Here is a 16,966-nt window from a genome sequence, read left to right as displayed (position 1 = left end):
TTAGGCCTAAGTGTAATTTAATTCCAGGTCATTCATGTAAGATAAGGTAAATTAGGCCTATGTATTATGTGCTGCGTTCCTATTAAAATTGCAGGCTTATATTATTTTGTCAGTCATCAATTTTACATTATGAAAATGTTTTAGCAAAAGTCATGGACTAAAATATGTCATTTTACACACTTGTAGTCTATTGTGTAGTAATTAATGTGTAATAATATTTGTAATAATGTTTTGTATTCCACATTAAGGCCTAGCTGAGTTTGCAGGTATTTTTATGCATTCATTTTTGCCTAAACATTTTTGGGTAAATAGTTCTGCACCACAAAAGCTATAACAATATAGGCCTGTTTAGTAAACCTATTTAGGTCACAGAAACATGAGGAATGTATTGGAGACATTTTCAGGAAAGACAATTAACATTTTACATGCAAATACACGTATTTATTATTGAGCAAAACTAACGGAAATATGTGCATTTGTATGCTTTATGAATTCCTGGACAGGATGACGCCAGCATCGAAGTGGTTAAGTAGGTCACATAATATTCAACAGTTGGGCATTCCTAGTATACAGTTAAACCAATCAGAGGGTGATGTGGGAGTGGTCTTAATAATATTTCCCAACCCCTGGGCGAGGTCAGAACTAAATTTAACCAATGAAAAATCGAAGAAGCAGTCAGTGGGCGCGATTGAGATGTTCTCCTGCCCTATTTTGTAATCTCTGCTTCAAATACCAAATTTTCAACAGAAAAGAACGTCAGTGATGTGAAGGAATTTCAGGGAAACTTTATGATCCTATGGTTTTAAGCAAACAACATATACAGGCAATTATTGACAAAATAATAGCCTAACGTTATTTATTTTTATCATATTGTATATATTTATATTGACAAATTACTTAATATAAATAGGGATTATTCTAGAGACACCAATTCATAATCATCACTTCAGAAATAAATGTTGAAAAGTCTTCAACAAAGTGGCTGTTTCAAAAGTAAAATAGTCCAAATCAATAGCCAATCAAATTTCCCTACATGCTTGAAAAATGATTATGAAATGCTTGGAAAAAAATAAGTATTATTGAGCCCTTAAAAGGGGCGGCAGGTAGCCTAGTGGTTAGAGCGTTGGGCCAGTAACCGAAAGGTTGCTGGCTCGAATCCCCGAGCTGACAAAGTAAACAGATGTCGTTCTGCCACTGAACAGGGCAGTTAACTCACTGTTCCCCGCTAGGCCGTCATTGTAAATAAGAATTTGCTCTTAACTGACTTGCCTAGTTAAAGAAAGGTAAAAACGGGGGAGCTCTTCCTAATGACTAAAGGGAGAAATAGACAGTTGTTCACATTTAGGAAATTAATACAACTACAGGCCTTTTTGGGGGGGGGGAGCATTTTAAAACATTGGAGCAATTAGAAAACAGCAAGATTTATCAATGGCACAAAATTAAATCAATGGGATCAAAAGAGGTGATTAACAGAGTGGGCCTGTAGACACACTTGCTGTATAGGCTATGGAATGGAAAGATGGGATCTTATGTTGAGGAAATATGATAATATGCTGTAATAAGTAAAATATTGTTCATCTATACCGAAGTGTTTTGTTTTTCACCCTAGGTCTATACCTAGGACGTGGATGGTCCTCCCCGAAAGTGATGGCAAACCCCCATGCAAAACCCCTTGTGTTCCATAGAATATGACGTTCCAGGGATAGAAGATTCTAGCATTTAAAGCAATGTTAACGTACCTGTAGACTCCCAGTAATTTCGCTAACGCTAGTTAGAATTGACTCGCGAAACTACCACTAACTTCTTCCATACTGCACGCAGAAACATAAAAATTGTAAATGCCCGAATCGCGCAGTATCCCTTTAACTACCAGCAGGGGGTGTGTATGAGCCATACGACCAAAAGTAATGTTTTGTTTTGTTCTACACCACTTTCATGAAGCTAAGCAGGGTTGGTCCTGGTCTGTCCCTGGATTGGAGACCAGATGCTGCTGAAAGTGGTGTTAGAGGGCCAGTAGGGGGCACTCTTCCCTCTGGTCTAAGGAGATATCAATGCCCCAGAGCAGTGAATGGAGACATTGCCCTGGATAGAGTGCCTTCTTTTGGATGCGACGTTAAACGGATGTGCTGTCTCTCTGTGGTCACTAAAGAGCCCAAGGCACTTATTGTATGATTATTGGTGTTAACCCCGGTGTCCTGGCTAAATTCCAAATCTTGCCCTCATGCCATCATGGCAACCTTCCCCAGCTTCCAATTGGCTCATTCATCCCCCTGTAACTATTCCCCAGGTCTGTGCTGTAAAAGCGAATGTCAATTTACCTAGTAAAATAATAAGGGAAAACATCCTATGTTTATGGTTTTCCAAAAGACTACAGAACAAGTAGTCTAGCATAGCCGACTAAACTCAACTCCAAGATTTATCGATGGAGTTGAGCGGTGATGACTGTGGGCAGACCGGAGATCCAATATTACATAAAATTAAGTTTATCAAAAACTACTGATTTCAGCATCCAAAGAATAGCCCGCAATTACACATAACAATGTTGTTTTTGGTGATGTCGGACCTCCGGTTTACAAACACGAGTTGCCGCTCAACTCCATCGTAGATAGTGGAGTTGAGTTTAATCAACTAAGTCTTGTGTAGCCATGCCTCCAAATCAAGTAATCCTGGTTCTCGATGAAGCTACATATCAACATTCATCGCCATCGGCTCACCATATAAAACCTTAATTGCTGATGCTATGTATGGGCCATTAAGAGGCCTGGAAGCCATTGGTCGGCCATATTGACACTCTCCTGTAGGAGCAGTCCTCCATTGGAACTAATGGAATTCTACAGTATTTTAATACATTTTAAAGGACAAAATTACATATATTTTTGTTGTTGTAGTGAGAACAGTAACATTAGTAATCTCTGAAAATTATACTTTAATGTTTATTTTATTTTATTTAACTAGGAAAATCAGTTAAGAACAAATTCTTATTTACATGGACGGGCAAACCCTCCCCTAACCCGGACGACGCTGGGCCAATTGTGAGCTGCCGTATGGGACTTCAGATCACGGCCGGTTGTGATACAGATCGGGATTGAACCCGGGTCTGTAGTGACGCCGCTAGCACTGCAGTGCCTTAGAACTCTGTGCCATTCGGTCCCTATGTTTAGCTCACATAATATAATATACAAGTATGCGCTATTGTGTCTAACAGAATAAATGTGGCAAAAACGAATGTAGACATTGTGGGGGGGGGGGGGGCGCCAAGAAGGAGGCACTGTGGTTTCAACACGACGCCCTCTATCAGTCATCTAGTGTATATATAAATCATTGGTGGTTACTAGGGATGACCAAGCAAGAGAGGATGGCACTAGGCAGTGTGGTACTTTCAAACCAAACTTTTGACTATTCTACTTGCAGTAGTTAGGCCTACTATTACCCTGTCTCTGCCTTTAAAGAAGAACGTGTCATGCACTTATTCAACATTTTATACAGGCCTAGCGAATTTTGTCTTTGTTCTTTTCCTTTTCTCGTAATCAATATTTTAGACAGACAAAATATTGTCAACAGGGGCACTCTCTCGTGGAAGCCTTATGTTCCACATAGGTATGAAGAGGATTAAGTATTTATCATTCATAACTAAGACTTTATTGAAGCATGTTTGAATGATTTGCATAAGATGAGTTCCCAACATCAACAGGACCTGTTGGTTAGGGCTGGGAATTGCCAGGGACCTCACAATACAATGTTATCACGATACTTTGTTGCCAATACGATATGTATTGTGATTCTATATGTATTGCGATTCAATACTGTAATTTTATTGCGATTCAATGTTCACAACATATTGCTTCACCATATGTCTACTGCAGAGGGACAAGAGAGAGCCATGAGAAAACGAGTTTTGATCAGTATTGGAACTAAAAGTGCTTAAAACAAATTGGCTCCCCATTTTTTTTAAATGGAGAACAAGCTATGAAGGAAAAATACTGGAGATTTGGTGCAGGTATAGCCAACCAGTGCAAAAATAATAGTGCAATATTGTCAATACATTATAATTTGATATAGTCAAAAATAATTTCACAATACGTAACGATCTATTTCTCCATCACTACTTTTGGTACATGGATGGGAACACATTGTCCAGTACATATTGTGTAATGTTGAGTTTAAAAGGCCTAAAGGTATTTTGATATCTTGTAGTTGGGTAGCTTTTAACTTCTCCATTCATTCAAAAATGGTTTATTCATTAATATGGTAGGTCTGGCCTACTGGACTCGAAGTAGGTCAGTGGGCCAAACATATTTTTTTTAAGTCACCGGAAGTACCGTCCCGGTCCCGACCCTGACAACAAGGTTCCGTTTTAAAATAACGGTAGTGTTCTTGTGATGCATTATCTGAAACAGTGTAAGATTGAATAAAATGTGTTTTAAGCATCATTTCTAAGTATAAATGTATGTACTGTGTGTCTTGTTTGTGGCGGAAATCCAATGAACGGGGTGACATTTTGCATCCAACTAACAGCCGGTGGGACGCTACGATTGGCTCCCTCCATAACATAATACATTTTCAACCAATCGGACCCTGTTGCGATGGAAGCTTTGGGCCTATTTTATGTGAATTATGCAAATCCCTCCCCAAGTCTCCTTGCAGCTGATAGGGAGTGAAAGAACAGGTTCGGGATATTTACTTTGTATTATAATTCGTTTGTAACACCATACATAAACGTGAGATTCCCATAGATCATAGTTTTAAATTATTTATTGTATTCGATTGTGGTATAGTTCTTCGTTTGAGGACATGTCTCTGTCAGGAAGTTATCAGAAACCGGTAGTGCAGTAGCTAGCTATCTAAAGCTTTCGCCGGCCGCGTACAGTCAGGCGGACCTCTTTGTCTGACTGGGAAAGCGTTTTCTTTTGTTTGGCATTTTCTTTGTTTAGTAGTCTAAAGTGAACTCTGGGACCAGCGTTTCTCCACAGACGTTCTTCCAAAAGTGTGAAAAAGATGCAAAACGTGAAGAAATACTTCACAGAAGGACTGATCCAATTTACGATCTTACTCAGTTTGATCGGAGTTCGCGTGGATGTCGACAGTTACTTGAACGGCTCCTACTCACCGCTAGAGATTAACGACGGTCCTAGCTCAGCCTACATCCAGACACCGTTTCACAGTTTGAGGGACAATTGGGACGGGTACAGCGTGCACCCCAAATGTCCCGAGTTGGATTATTTCTTCGCCTGCCGTCGGCTCCTGGATGAGGTGAGGGCGCTTGGGTCGCCCATCCGGTTCCCTACGCAGTTGAACGCGTGGCTCGTACACCAAGTACCTGACAGCTCAGAGTTCCGAGAGCCACCAAACAGCACGAGTAACAGTAATGTTAGCGCGGGGCCGTTAGAGAGTACCGGGGAAGAGGCCAACGACACTGAACTTCTCGCCGTCGACGAAAGCCATACTGCCGCCCAGCTAAGTGAGCCGGGGCCTTATCCCAGCACTGGAGTCTGCGAGATACCCAATGAGGCGAGTGCTGCAGCGAGATGGCATTAGCTAATTTTGCTAAAAGCTACCTAATGTGAAGTTATTGTGACGAAATGCTAACCCCCAGGCCTTTAGCTACTCAACAAGTGTAGCTAACTGACGGTGGGAATGATAAGTGTATTCTGATAGGCCTATACTATTTGGCTAACTCAGGGGTTCCCAAACTGTTTCAATCGGGGCCCCCTTCAAGCATTGGGGAACATCCAGCGGACGCGCCACGTTTATTGCTAGGGGCATAAGCACTGTTCATGACAAACTGTTCACTACCCTCTTCTTGGTGGAGAGAATGTAACATTTTTAAAGCATATTTTTTGCAGTTCTATACGTTTTGCTATGTCTGTTAGTCGTGATATGAGTGACTAAATAATTACAAAAATGTCTTTGGTCTGAAAAACCCGGGGGGGAAATCGTTAACTTACATGGGCTAGTTGATCTGGACATTTCTGACAACTTATAAATAGCTCTCTAAGGTATGCAATGACCTAACATGACAAGAAGAGCTGATAATGCACTCTCCAATTCCCGAAATTGCACTTGTCAGGGACTTTGTAGGTGTGTCAATCCCAGAAACGTAATATACTACTTACCATTAGCCTAATGTAGGTTTCAGCTGCATGTTTGTAGGGCTGTGACCGTCATGGAATTTTGGAAACCCTGATAAGTGGGGGAATTTAATAATTTTCTCTTTTGGTCCTTTGGTGAGTTTTTGTGGGGCAAAGGCTCCTTATAGTTCAGGAGTGTCTGATGGCGAAGGCTGTGTTATCTTATCTCCCACGAATTCACTTGCTGCTGTTGTGAGACTTGTATTGTGTAACACCCCATTTATATAGGCTACACTCACACACACACACCTGCTCATACACGTTCCTGGGTCTAAATCATCTTGTGGCTTTAGACACAGTTGAAACACAAGTTCATGCATCAACCTGTTGGACAACCACAGTTGTCAACAGATTGATAACCGTTGTGGTTAACAGCAGTGCAGTAACAGTTCAGTGGAGCCTCAGTCATTTAACGGTCACAATTGGTTCATTGTAGCAGAAAGCAGATGCCTTTCCTCCAATAAAGCTACAATATAAGGGGCATTGTTGCAATGTTACAGACATTCTTCTTAGGAGAAGATTGCTAGGCTGCTGGACTCACTCAGCCTTGAATAGGCCTGTAACAGTTGGTTTAATCACAATGACTGACAAAGCTTACAAAGCTGCTTACAAAGCTGTCTTTGTCCCATTCTCTCTTTCTCTCCATCTTTTACCCCTTTTCTCTGGACTCCCTCATTATCTTCACACATTTTTATTTCTCTCTACCTCTCAATAGCTAGTTTTGCATTCAATTGGTGACATATATTCACTCAAATTCTAGAATCCACATAAATAAAATATGCTCATTTTCCCACCAGTGGTGTGTTGCCACCAAATTGACTTGTTGTGGGTGATGACGTAGTGCACAAAATGTACTTTTTTGCTTAAGTTTCCATCGCATTTTCAACTCCAGCAGTAGTTTTGTCACAAACTGTTGCATTAAATACTTGGGTCTTAGCACATGCGCTCTAGCCAACAGCGTACAGATAGTGTGGGTAGGCTAGTCTACATGATGAGATTATTATGAGTAAGGCAGTCAAACATTGATCATGTCACCAGAATAAGACCCCTGATATGTTTTGGAAAGGAACATCAAGATCACTGTGCACTTTCACCACCCTTTGAAGTTCAGAATTTATTTCATCTGTAGCTTAATAAACTGCATGTTTTCCTGAGTCAAAGTTGGAGGAACACACAACGTATCATCGCATGACTCCAAGTTTACTTCAATATGATGGTTATTATACTGAACAAAAATATAAATGCAACATGCAACAATATCTAAGATTTTACTGAGTTACAGTTCATTGATATCCTTCTGTCACTTGAAATACATTTATTAGGCACTAATCTATGGATTTCACAAGACTGGGCAGGGGAGCAGCCATGGGTGGGCCTGCAGGGGCATAGTCACTTGGGAGACAGGCCCAGCCAATCACAAAAGGGCTTTATTACAGACAGAAATACTCCTCAGTTTCATCAGCTGTCTGGGTGGCTGGTCTCAGACGATCCCACAGATGAAGATGCCGGATGTGGAGGTTCTCGGCTGGCGTGGTTACACGTGGTTTTCGGTTTTGAGGCCGGTTGAACATACTGCCAAATTCTCAAAAACGACACTGGAGGCAGCTTATGGTAGAGAAATAAACATTACATTCTCTGGCAACAGCTCTGTTAGACATTCCTTCAGTCAGCATGCCAATTGCACGCTCCCTTAACTTTAGACATTGTGTGACAAAACTGCACATGTGGCCTTTTTCCCCAGCACAAGGTGCACCCGTGTAATGATTATGCTGTTTAATCAGCTTCTTGATATGACACACCTGTCAGGTGGATTATCTTGGCAAAGGAGAAATGCTCACTAACAGGGATGTAAACAAATTTGTGCCCAAAATTTGAGAGAAATAAGCTTTTTGTGCATATGGAACATTTCTGGGATATTTTATTTTCACTCCAGGAACATGGGACCAACACTTTACATGTTGCGTTTTATATTTTATCAATATTTCTCTGCATAAAGACATTTCCACCTCCCATTTCTTCCTCAATTTTAGACACAAAAATATCCCACCATGTCGTAAAAAAGTATTATCTGTCTGCATTTAAAAAATTGTGCCGAAACTTCCTGTTTCCATCACAGCTGTCGTAATTATTTTGTATACGGTATAAAAACTGTATGGAAACGTGGTCCGTACCTAAATGTATTCTGGTCCACCCTTCTTTCTATCGGTCTTTCCTGTTATCAGGAGGTTGAGGAACTGAAGGGGCGGATCCAAGAGTATGGTGATGAAGGCAGAGAGGAACCTGTTTCCCTGACCCAGCTGGCTCTCAGTTCCACACTAGAACATGAGGTACATACAGCGATGACATAGAACAAGTAATTTAAAAAAAAATCTGTCTTGGAATAAGCTAGCCAGATTAAACGTTCAGCTCTGTAGGCGTGCCTTTGTTTAACATACTATTTGCTCAGTGTTTGATGGCCCTCATGTTTTGTGTGTTTGTAATAGGCGCTGTGCTTGCCTTGTCATGTTTTTCATCACAGATTTTCCACAGTGTGTGACGAATTGACTGTGTGTTGTTGATTCCAGGGTTTGTTAAGTAGCGGAGCCCCTCTCTCCAGCTCTGAGGACCCCCATCCCCCTGACATCGACCAGCACTGGAGCCAATTCCTGTCCCTACCCATCTATGAATTTGACGTAAGTGGTATCCCTTGATAATGATTATGATGTCTTGGTAATATTTGTGAAAAGAGAAGGCGATTTGAAAATGTCAGTTATCGAATATTGGTTTCGAACTCCAAGGGTTTTAGGATTTACCTGTGAGCTACTGTGTATGTCAGGGTGTGTCTATGTCCGTGCCTTTTATAATGTGTGTGTGTGTGTGTGTTCTTCAGGATTTAGACCCACTGGTTCCTCAGCAGCTGTCTGACCTCGACGCCAACATCTCCAGCGCCATCAGCCAGGATGTCAGTCTCCGCGATGCCATGGTAACAGGCTCCGTCTACGACATGATCCCCCAGAGGGGTGGAGTCAGGACCCTGGTGGCACGGCAACCAAGAGGGCCCCTCTTCCGACTCGAGTCCACAAACTCCTCCAACTCGTCGCCTGGTACGACCACAGGGCTGGCTGCACTACCGAACGCTGTGGTGGTCAACGGAACACGAAATGGGTCATCGTCCCATGGTGCACTGGAAGGCTGTTTGGATGAGGCAGTGTTTGACCAGATCAACCTCCTGGGGCTGGATGGCTGCTTGGAAACCATGGACGTCCAGCTGCTGGGGATTCTACAGAGCATCGACCCTCGTGTCCTGGAGGACCTCGACTCAGACTCCGGTCTTTCTCTGGAGAGCAGCTCTCGAGGCCCAGACTCCCCAAGTGAGTTGTAAGACTTGTGGGTCTGCTTCAGGGAGGTGCAATGTTCAGTGTTTCCCCTGTACCGCCGCTGCTAAATTGTTTCCGCCACACCAAAAACAGAAATACTTAAATGACTAAACCCAGACAAAGTATGTAGAGAAGATAATTGACCTACATATTTCTAAGTAATATAATCCTTGAACTAGAAATCACCTAAATTAAAACTACACTGTAGGGGTGAATTTAAAATTTTAAAATCAATGAATTTAGGAGTATTTGTGCCATGGCTGGATTACTGACTGGCCACACAGGGTACATCCCAGGGGCCCTGTTTGGGGTCCCCATTGGTTTTGTTATAATGTTTGAGCATAAGAACACAGAAATAGCCATGGAAAGTGGTGTACAATTGTAGGAAATTAGCATTCAAACTGCAAAATTTTCAAAGTTCCATGGAAATAAATGATAGAATTGCAGGAAATTAGCTGAAAAACAGCACACTTCTCTCTTCCGCCAATTCCAGACTGATTTAAGCCACACCCACAAACCCTGCCTTCCACGACCGTTGCAACCACTGCTTAAAAATAATAGGGTATACACTGGTGGAGATAGTAATGCATTGCGGAGAGGGGACATGATGATCCTCTGTTGTGCTATATACAGTGCCTAAGGAAAGGATTCAGACCCCTTACATTTTTCCACATTTTGTTACGTTACAGCCTTATTCTAAAATGTATACAATTGTATTTTTTCCTCATCAATCGACACACAATACCCCATAATGACAAAGCAAAAACAGGTTTAGACATTTTTGCAAATGTATATTAAAAAAAAAAAAAAGATCACGTTTACATAAGTATTCAGACTCTTTACACTTAGTATTTGTTGGAAGCGCCTTTGGCAGCGATTACAGCCTCGATTCTTCCTGGGTATGACACTACAAGCTTGGCACACCTGTATTTGGGGAGTTTCTTCTATTCTTCTCTGCAGATCCTCTCAAGCTCTTGTCAGGTTGGATGGGGAGCGTCGCTGCACAGCAATTTTCAGAGATGTTCGATCGGGTTCAAGTCCGGGCTCTGGCTGGGCCACTCAAGGACATTGAGACTCGTCCCGAAGCCACTCCTGTGTTGTCTTGGCTGTGTGCTTAAGGTCGTTGTCCTGTTGAAAGGTGAACCTTTGCCTCAGTCTGAAGTCCTGAGTGCTCTGGAGCAGGTTTTCATGAAGGATCTCTCTATACTTTGCTCTGTTCATCTTTGCCTCGATCCTGGCTAGTCTCCCAGTCCCTGACGCTGAAAAACATCTCCACAGCATGATGCTACCACCACCATGCTTCACCATAGGGATGGTGCCAGGTTTCTTCCAGATGTGATGCTTGGCATTCAGGCCAAAGAATTCAATCTTGGTTTCATCAGACCAGAGAATCTTGTTTCTCATGGTCTGAGAGTGTTTAGGTGCCTATTGGCAAACTCTAAGCGGGCTGTCATGTGCCTTTTTAATGAGGTGTGGCCTCCGTCTGGCCACTCTACCATAAAGGCCTGATTGGTGGAGTGTTGCAGAGATGGTTGTCCTTCTGGAAGGTTATCCCATCTCCACAGAGGAACTCTGGTGCTCTGTCAGCGTGACCATCAGGTTCTTGGTCACTTCCCTGACCAAGGCCCTTCTCCCCTGATTTTTCAGTTCTAGGAAGAGTCTTGGTGGTTCCAAACTTCTTCCTTTTAAGGTTGATGGAGGCCACTGTGTTCTTGGACCTTCAATGCTGAGTACATTTTTTGGTACCATTCCCCAGATCTGTGCCTTGGCACAATCCTGTCTCAGAGCTCTACGGACATTTCCTTTGACCTCATGGCTTGGTTTTTGCTCTGACATGCACTGTCAATTGAGGGACCTTATGTAGACAAGTGTGTGCCTTTCCAAATCATGTCCAATCAATTGAATTTACCACAGGTGGACTCCCAAGTTGTAGAAACATCTCAAAGATGATCAATGTAAAAAGGATTCATCTGAGCTCAATTTCCAGTCTCATAGCAAACGGTCTGAATAGGGTTGCACATTTTGGGGAATATTCAGAGGTGGAAACTTTCTGTGGTAATTAATGGGAATATATGCAAATTAATAGTAATACCATTTAGATGTAGATGTTTTTTGCATTGGATATATTTACCATATCCTATGGAGACAGAAACATAAACCTTTTACCTTATCATAAGTAGACATAATTGCAAATTATTAAATCCTTCCAATAGAAATGTAAAAAAAACATTTTGTTACAACTTGAACTTAAATTAAATGAGTTGACTCTTCACATGGGATGATTTCACTGAACAACAAAAGAAAGGGAATATTGAATGATCCCCAATGATCCATCACATCTCCCAAAAACGTTTTCATTGATAGTCTAGAAACTAAAGCTTTGGTTCTCTTCTTCTCAGGCTTCCATGTCTTCTCCCTGGACCTCCTCAGTGTCCACCTCTTGAACATCAGACTCTGAGGCCTCATCTTCACTGTCACTTTCTAACCTTGTTGAGGATGGCTCGTTGTCAGGCTCAAAAAGCCTCAAATTTGCCCGGATGGCCATCAATTTTTCAACCCTTGTATTGGTCAGACTGTTGCGTGCTTTGGGGTGTGTGTTCCCAAACAAGGACCAGTTGCACTCTGAGGCGGTTGATGTTGGTGGGATTTGGAGGATGATGGAGGCAACAGGGGAAAGAGCCTCAGATCCACAAAGTCCCTTCCACCAGGTGGCTGATGAAATATATTGGCACGACTGCCATATTGCATCTCCATCCCAAAGCCCTTGCTTGGAAGTGTACTTCGCCAGACTGCCAAGAACCTTGCCCTCATCCAGGCCAAGGTGGCGAGACACGGTAGTGATGACACCATAGGCCTTGTTGATCTCTGCACCAGACAGGATGCTCTTGCCAGCGTGCTTGGGGTCCAACATGTACGCTGCTGCGTGTATGGGCTTCAGGCAGAAGTCTTCACGCTTTTTGGTGTAATTCAGAACTGCAGTTTCCTCTGCTTGGAGCAACAGTGAAGTGGGCAGGGCAGTACGGAATTCTTTCCTTACATCTGCAAGCAGTGTCTGAACATCAGTCAGGATGGCATTCAATGTGGTGCTCTTATTCTTCTCACTCTTCTTGGTGAGGTAGATTGCTGCTATAACTTGATGACCCTTCACATACCTAACCATTTCCTTGGCTCTCTTGTAGAGTGTATCCATTGTTTTCAGTTCCATGATGTCCTTGAGGAGCAGATTCAATGCATGAGAAGCACAGCCAATGGGTGTGATGTGAGGGTAGAACTCCTCCACTTTAGACCAAGCAGCCTTCATGTTCGCAGCATTGTTTGTCACCAGTGCAAATACCTTCTGTGGTCCAAGGTCATTGATGACTGCCTTCAGCTCATCTACAATGTAGAGACCGGTGTGTCTGTTGTCCCTTGTGTCTGTGCTCTTGTAGAATGCTGGTTGAGGGGTGGAGATGATGTAGTTAATTATTCCTTGCCCACGAACATTCGACCACCCATCAGTGATGATTGCAATACAGTCTGCTTTCTCTATGATTTGCTTGACCTTCACTTGAACTCTGTTGAACTCTGCATCCAGCAAATGAGTAGATAAAGCATGTCTGGTTCGAGGGATGTATCCTGGACGAAGAACATTCAGAAATCTCTTCCAATACACATTGCCTTTGAGCATCAGACGTGAGCCAGTTGCATACACAGCTCGAGCAAGACATTCATCGGCATTTCTCTGACTACGTTCCTCCATTGAGTCAAAAAAAAAATCTGATTCCAGGAGGACCATGAGCTGTTGCTATCGATAAGGTGTCTGATTCATCATTTTCACCTCGAATAGAAGTAGAGGGACTTTTGTCAGAGGTTGCTTGGTGTGAGCGCTGAGGGAACTGTATGCACTTGGCCAGATGATTCTGCATATTCGTTGCATTCTTCACATATGATTTGGCACAGTATTTGCAAATGTACACAGCTTTTCCTTCTTCATTAGCTGCAGTGAAATGTCTCCACACATCAGATAGTGCCTGTGGCAAATTAGTCAACAAAAAAAAAAGTACAGATAAATAGTTAAGCAGTTAGATTAAACAACTCCTTTGTGAGAAATGTTTTAAAATGAAACATGTATGGAAACAGTTGAATTAACACTCCTCAGTTAGCAGGCTCAAGCAAGCTAAAACCCACATGGTAGCAAAAACTAACTAGCAGAAATTGTTAACAAGTTAGAAATTATTTAAACACTTTGATGCAGGCTACTATTTATTAGTTAACAAAAAAATCATGTCATATAAAATATATTCACCCCACCCAGTATTGTAATCAAAACTTACCAGAACGCATGTAGTCCTTGGCTCAGACAGTGTAGTAGTGTGGGCTCAATAGCATCTTATGAGTGTGCAAGATCTTGAGAATCAGCTGTACATGTGCAGTGCGCTCTTCCATCACATGTGATGGAAGAATGCACTGTGCATGCAGAGGGTTGCAATTCCATTGAATTGGGGATAGTTTAATCAAAATATGCCACAAGACCTAGAATTGCCTTTATGTGTATCCCACAAAAAAGTTTCACTGTTGTAAGCAAAAAAAAATTTTTATGAATTTAAGCAAAATTCTCTGGCTTAACTTCCCATGGAAAATTACGGAATCTTACCGGAAATTTTCCAACGCTTTGCAACCCAAGGTCTGAATACTTATGTAAATTAGGTTTTTATTTTTTATACATTTGCACAAATTTCAAAACCTGTTTTTGTTTTGTCATTATGGGGTATTGTGTGTAGATTGCTGAGGATTTTCATTTTTAAAAGAAAGCTGTAACGTAACAATGTGGAAAAAGTCAAGAGGTCTGAATACTTTCCAAAGGCACTGTATATCACATCTGCAACATTCTAAACATTGTAAATAAGTTTACATATTCGTATGTACACTTGACTCCCCAGGTGCGTCTGAGGTGTCATCATCGTCTTCCAGTTCGTTTTTTGAGGACGAGGGTGGGGCTACGGGCTACAGCAGTGAGGTGGACTCCCTCCCCTCCAAGAGCATCGCCAACTACGACACATGGTCGCCTGTGGATTTCAGCGAGAGCGTGTGGCACGACCACAGCTACTCCTCCGCAGCCTTCTCCCAACCGTCAGCCACCACGTTCCCCCACAAAGCCATCAAAGAGGGGCCTTTCAGCGACGAAGACGGGGAAGATGACGAAGACCGGGAGCTTAGCCGCGATGAACTCCGCACCCGGGCCCTGCATGTCCCGTTCTCGGCGGCGGAGATTGTCATCATGCCCGTGGAGGAGTTTCTGGAGCTCCTGGAGGGGCATGGCCTCTCGCCCGCCCAGGTTGCCTTCCTGAGGGACATCCGGCGGCGAGGGAAGAACAAGCTGGCGGCGCAGAACTGTCGCAAGCGCAAGCTGGATGCCATCACGGGGCTCCAGGAGGAGGTGGAGAGGCTGCAGGCCCAGAGGAACCGGCTGCTCAGGGAGAGGCAGCACACGGCCAAGGCTCTTGGTGCCGCGGGCCAACGCATGGAGCACCTCTCCAGGGACATCTTCTCCAGGCTGAGGGACGGCTCAGGACGACCCCTGACCCCAGAGAGATACACCTTGCAGTGCGAGGCCAACGGGAGGGTCGTGGTGCAGAATATCAGGCGGCCTAGTGTTGCCACGACGACAGCTGGAGGTAAACCGGACAAAAGGAAGAAGGAGAAGAAGCCTTGATGCAGCAAGGGCTGCTGGTACTTGATAGTTTTTAAGGGGTGTTATTGTTTTTTTCTGGTCTTGTGACTGTTTCCGGATCTTTCTCTTCCTCCTTGTCTGGACTCTCCGACCTTGGGAGCCTGAAAGGGCAGAAACTTATGTTAAATAAATACACCCAAAAACGTACATGTAAATACAAATATTACAGAACGTGTGAATGGAGGGGTTTATTTCTAGAAAAAGAAACGTACCTCAAACACTGGACTCTTAACGTTTTCCTCACTATGTAAAGGAAAGGATTGTATTATCATTAAAGCATTTCTTACCAGGAGGATATATTGTTGTCCTGAGGATGTCAGGCTGCAGTATCATTTGTATAGTTCCTACAAAAATAAATTGTAGGCCAGTTAAAATGAAAAACAGAACGCCAATTCTATATTTTAAAGGGACCCTTCGGGATTTTGGCAATGAGGCCATATATCTACCTGAGAAATTAAAATAGATCTACTTCCCCATAGTCAGACCAGCTCGTGGATACCATGTGTATGTCTGTGTCCTGTATGAAGGAAGTTAGAGGTAGTTTCACAAGCCAATGCTTACTAGTGTTAGCTCAATGACTGGAAGTCTATACTAACAGATACCCATAGACTAGTTTGCAATTACGCTAGAGCTAGTTAGCAACTAACTTCAAACTGCACGCAAAGACATAGAAATGGTATCCACGAGTTCATCCGACTCTGGGGAAGAAGATAAAAGGCTTCATTGCCAAAATCCTGAAGTACCCCTTTAACTTCAACTTGGTATCTATTGATAAAGATTTCAAAAATTCTGACCTATGTTCCCTCAGACCTTAGTTCTGGAGTTTAAGTTGAAATGTTTCAAAACTCAATCTAACTGGCGATATGTTAGACATGTCATTTGAAAGGCCTTAATTTAATTTTGAATCATGTTTTTATAGTTGTGTATTGGTGATACACAGATGTACATGGCTATTGCTTTATGTATGATACATTTTTGTATGTTTAAAAAAAATAATCAAAAAAACATTTTTTGAAGCGCTGTATGCCTTTCTCCTCTGATATTATGTAGCAGGGCTTTGACTCTGATGGTTTTCATTCTACCTCAACTACAGCAAATTTATATGGAGGGTTTGGGCAGATTGTAGGAGAGACCATTTTTTTATTGCATGGGGAGAGGGTTGGTTGAGGAACATAAGTGCACCCTGCAAATGCTTCACTGTAGTAGGTCAATGTTGATGATAAAACTGATGTAACCCTCATCCACTTAGTGAAGCAATACATTCACCTGCTTTTGTGTTCAGAAATATAGTATGATTGTATGTATGTTTATATTATTTGAGAATTACTTTGAGAGATTGAAGAAAAGTGTAGTGGAAGATGAAACAGGAAAAACACTGTACAGAGTTCTACAAGAAACAGACAGAGGTAGGCTATAGTACCTACTTCAAGCAATTGAAAGCACCTATTCAGTTGTCCTTTTATTTAGATAAATATTGAAAATGTTCTTTACACCTCAGAAGTTAGTTTTGCCTTGGACAAAACCAATCAGATTCCAAGATACACTGAACAGTTATATTTTTCATTTTCTAATTTTTTTTTTCTTAGTCACTAATATATATTTTTTGCTGTGTGGGAGTAAATGAGGCTGAATGAATTTTTACAAATCCTTAATTTGTTTGACCATAAAATATACGCTATATATACAACAGTATGTGGACACCCCTTCAAATGAGTGGATTCGGCTTTTTCAGCTGTACCCGTTGCTGACAGGTGGATAAAATTGAGCACACA

At 42.3% G+C, this 16,966-nt stretch overlaps 1 protein-coding gene across 1 annotated transcript; it reads left to right on the top strand.

Moving 5' to 3' along the window:
• Nucleotides 1–4,662: 4,662 nt before the first annotated feature.
• Nucleotides 4,663–16,679, top strand: LOC120022666 (endoplasmic reticulum membrane sensor NFE2L1-like). The gene is made up of 5 exons (XM_038966650.1): nt 4,663–5,508; nt 8,351–8,455; nt 8,693–8,800; nt 8,998–9,478; nt 14,404–16,679. The coding sequence occupies exons 1-5, from the start codon at nt 4,996–4,998 to the stop codon at nt 15,174–15,176; spliced, it is 1,980 nt and encodes a 659-aa protein (XP_038822578.1). The 5' UTR covers nt 4,663–4,995; the 3' UTR covers nt 15,177–16,679.
• Nucleotides 16,680–16,966: the final 287 nt, after the last annotated feature.

This window comes from Salvelinus namaycush, chromosome 27, assembly GCF_016432855.1.
Source record: "Salvelinus namaycush isolate Seneca chromosome 27, SaNama_1.0, whole genome shotgun sequence".
NCBI lineage: Eukaryota > Metazoa > Chordata > Actinopteri > Salmoniformes > Salmonidae > Salvelinus > Salvelinus namaycush.
The sequence above is the reverse complement of the archived record's forward strand: the minus strand, read 5'-3'. Positions and strand labels throughout refer to the sequence as shown.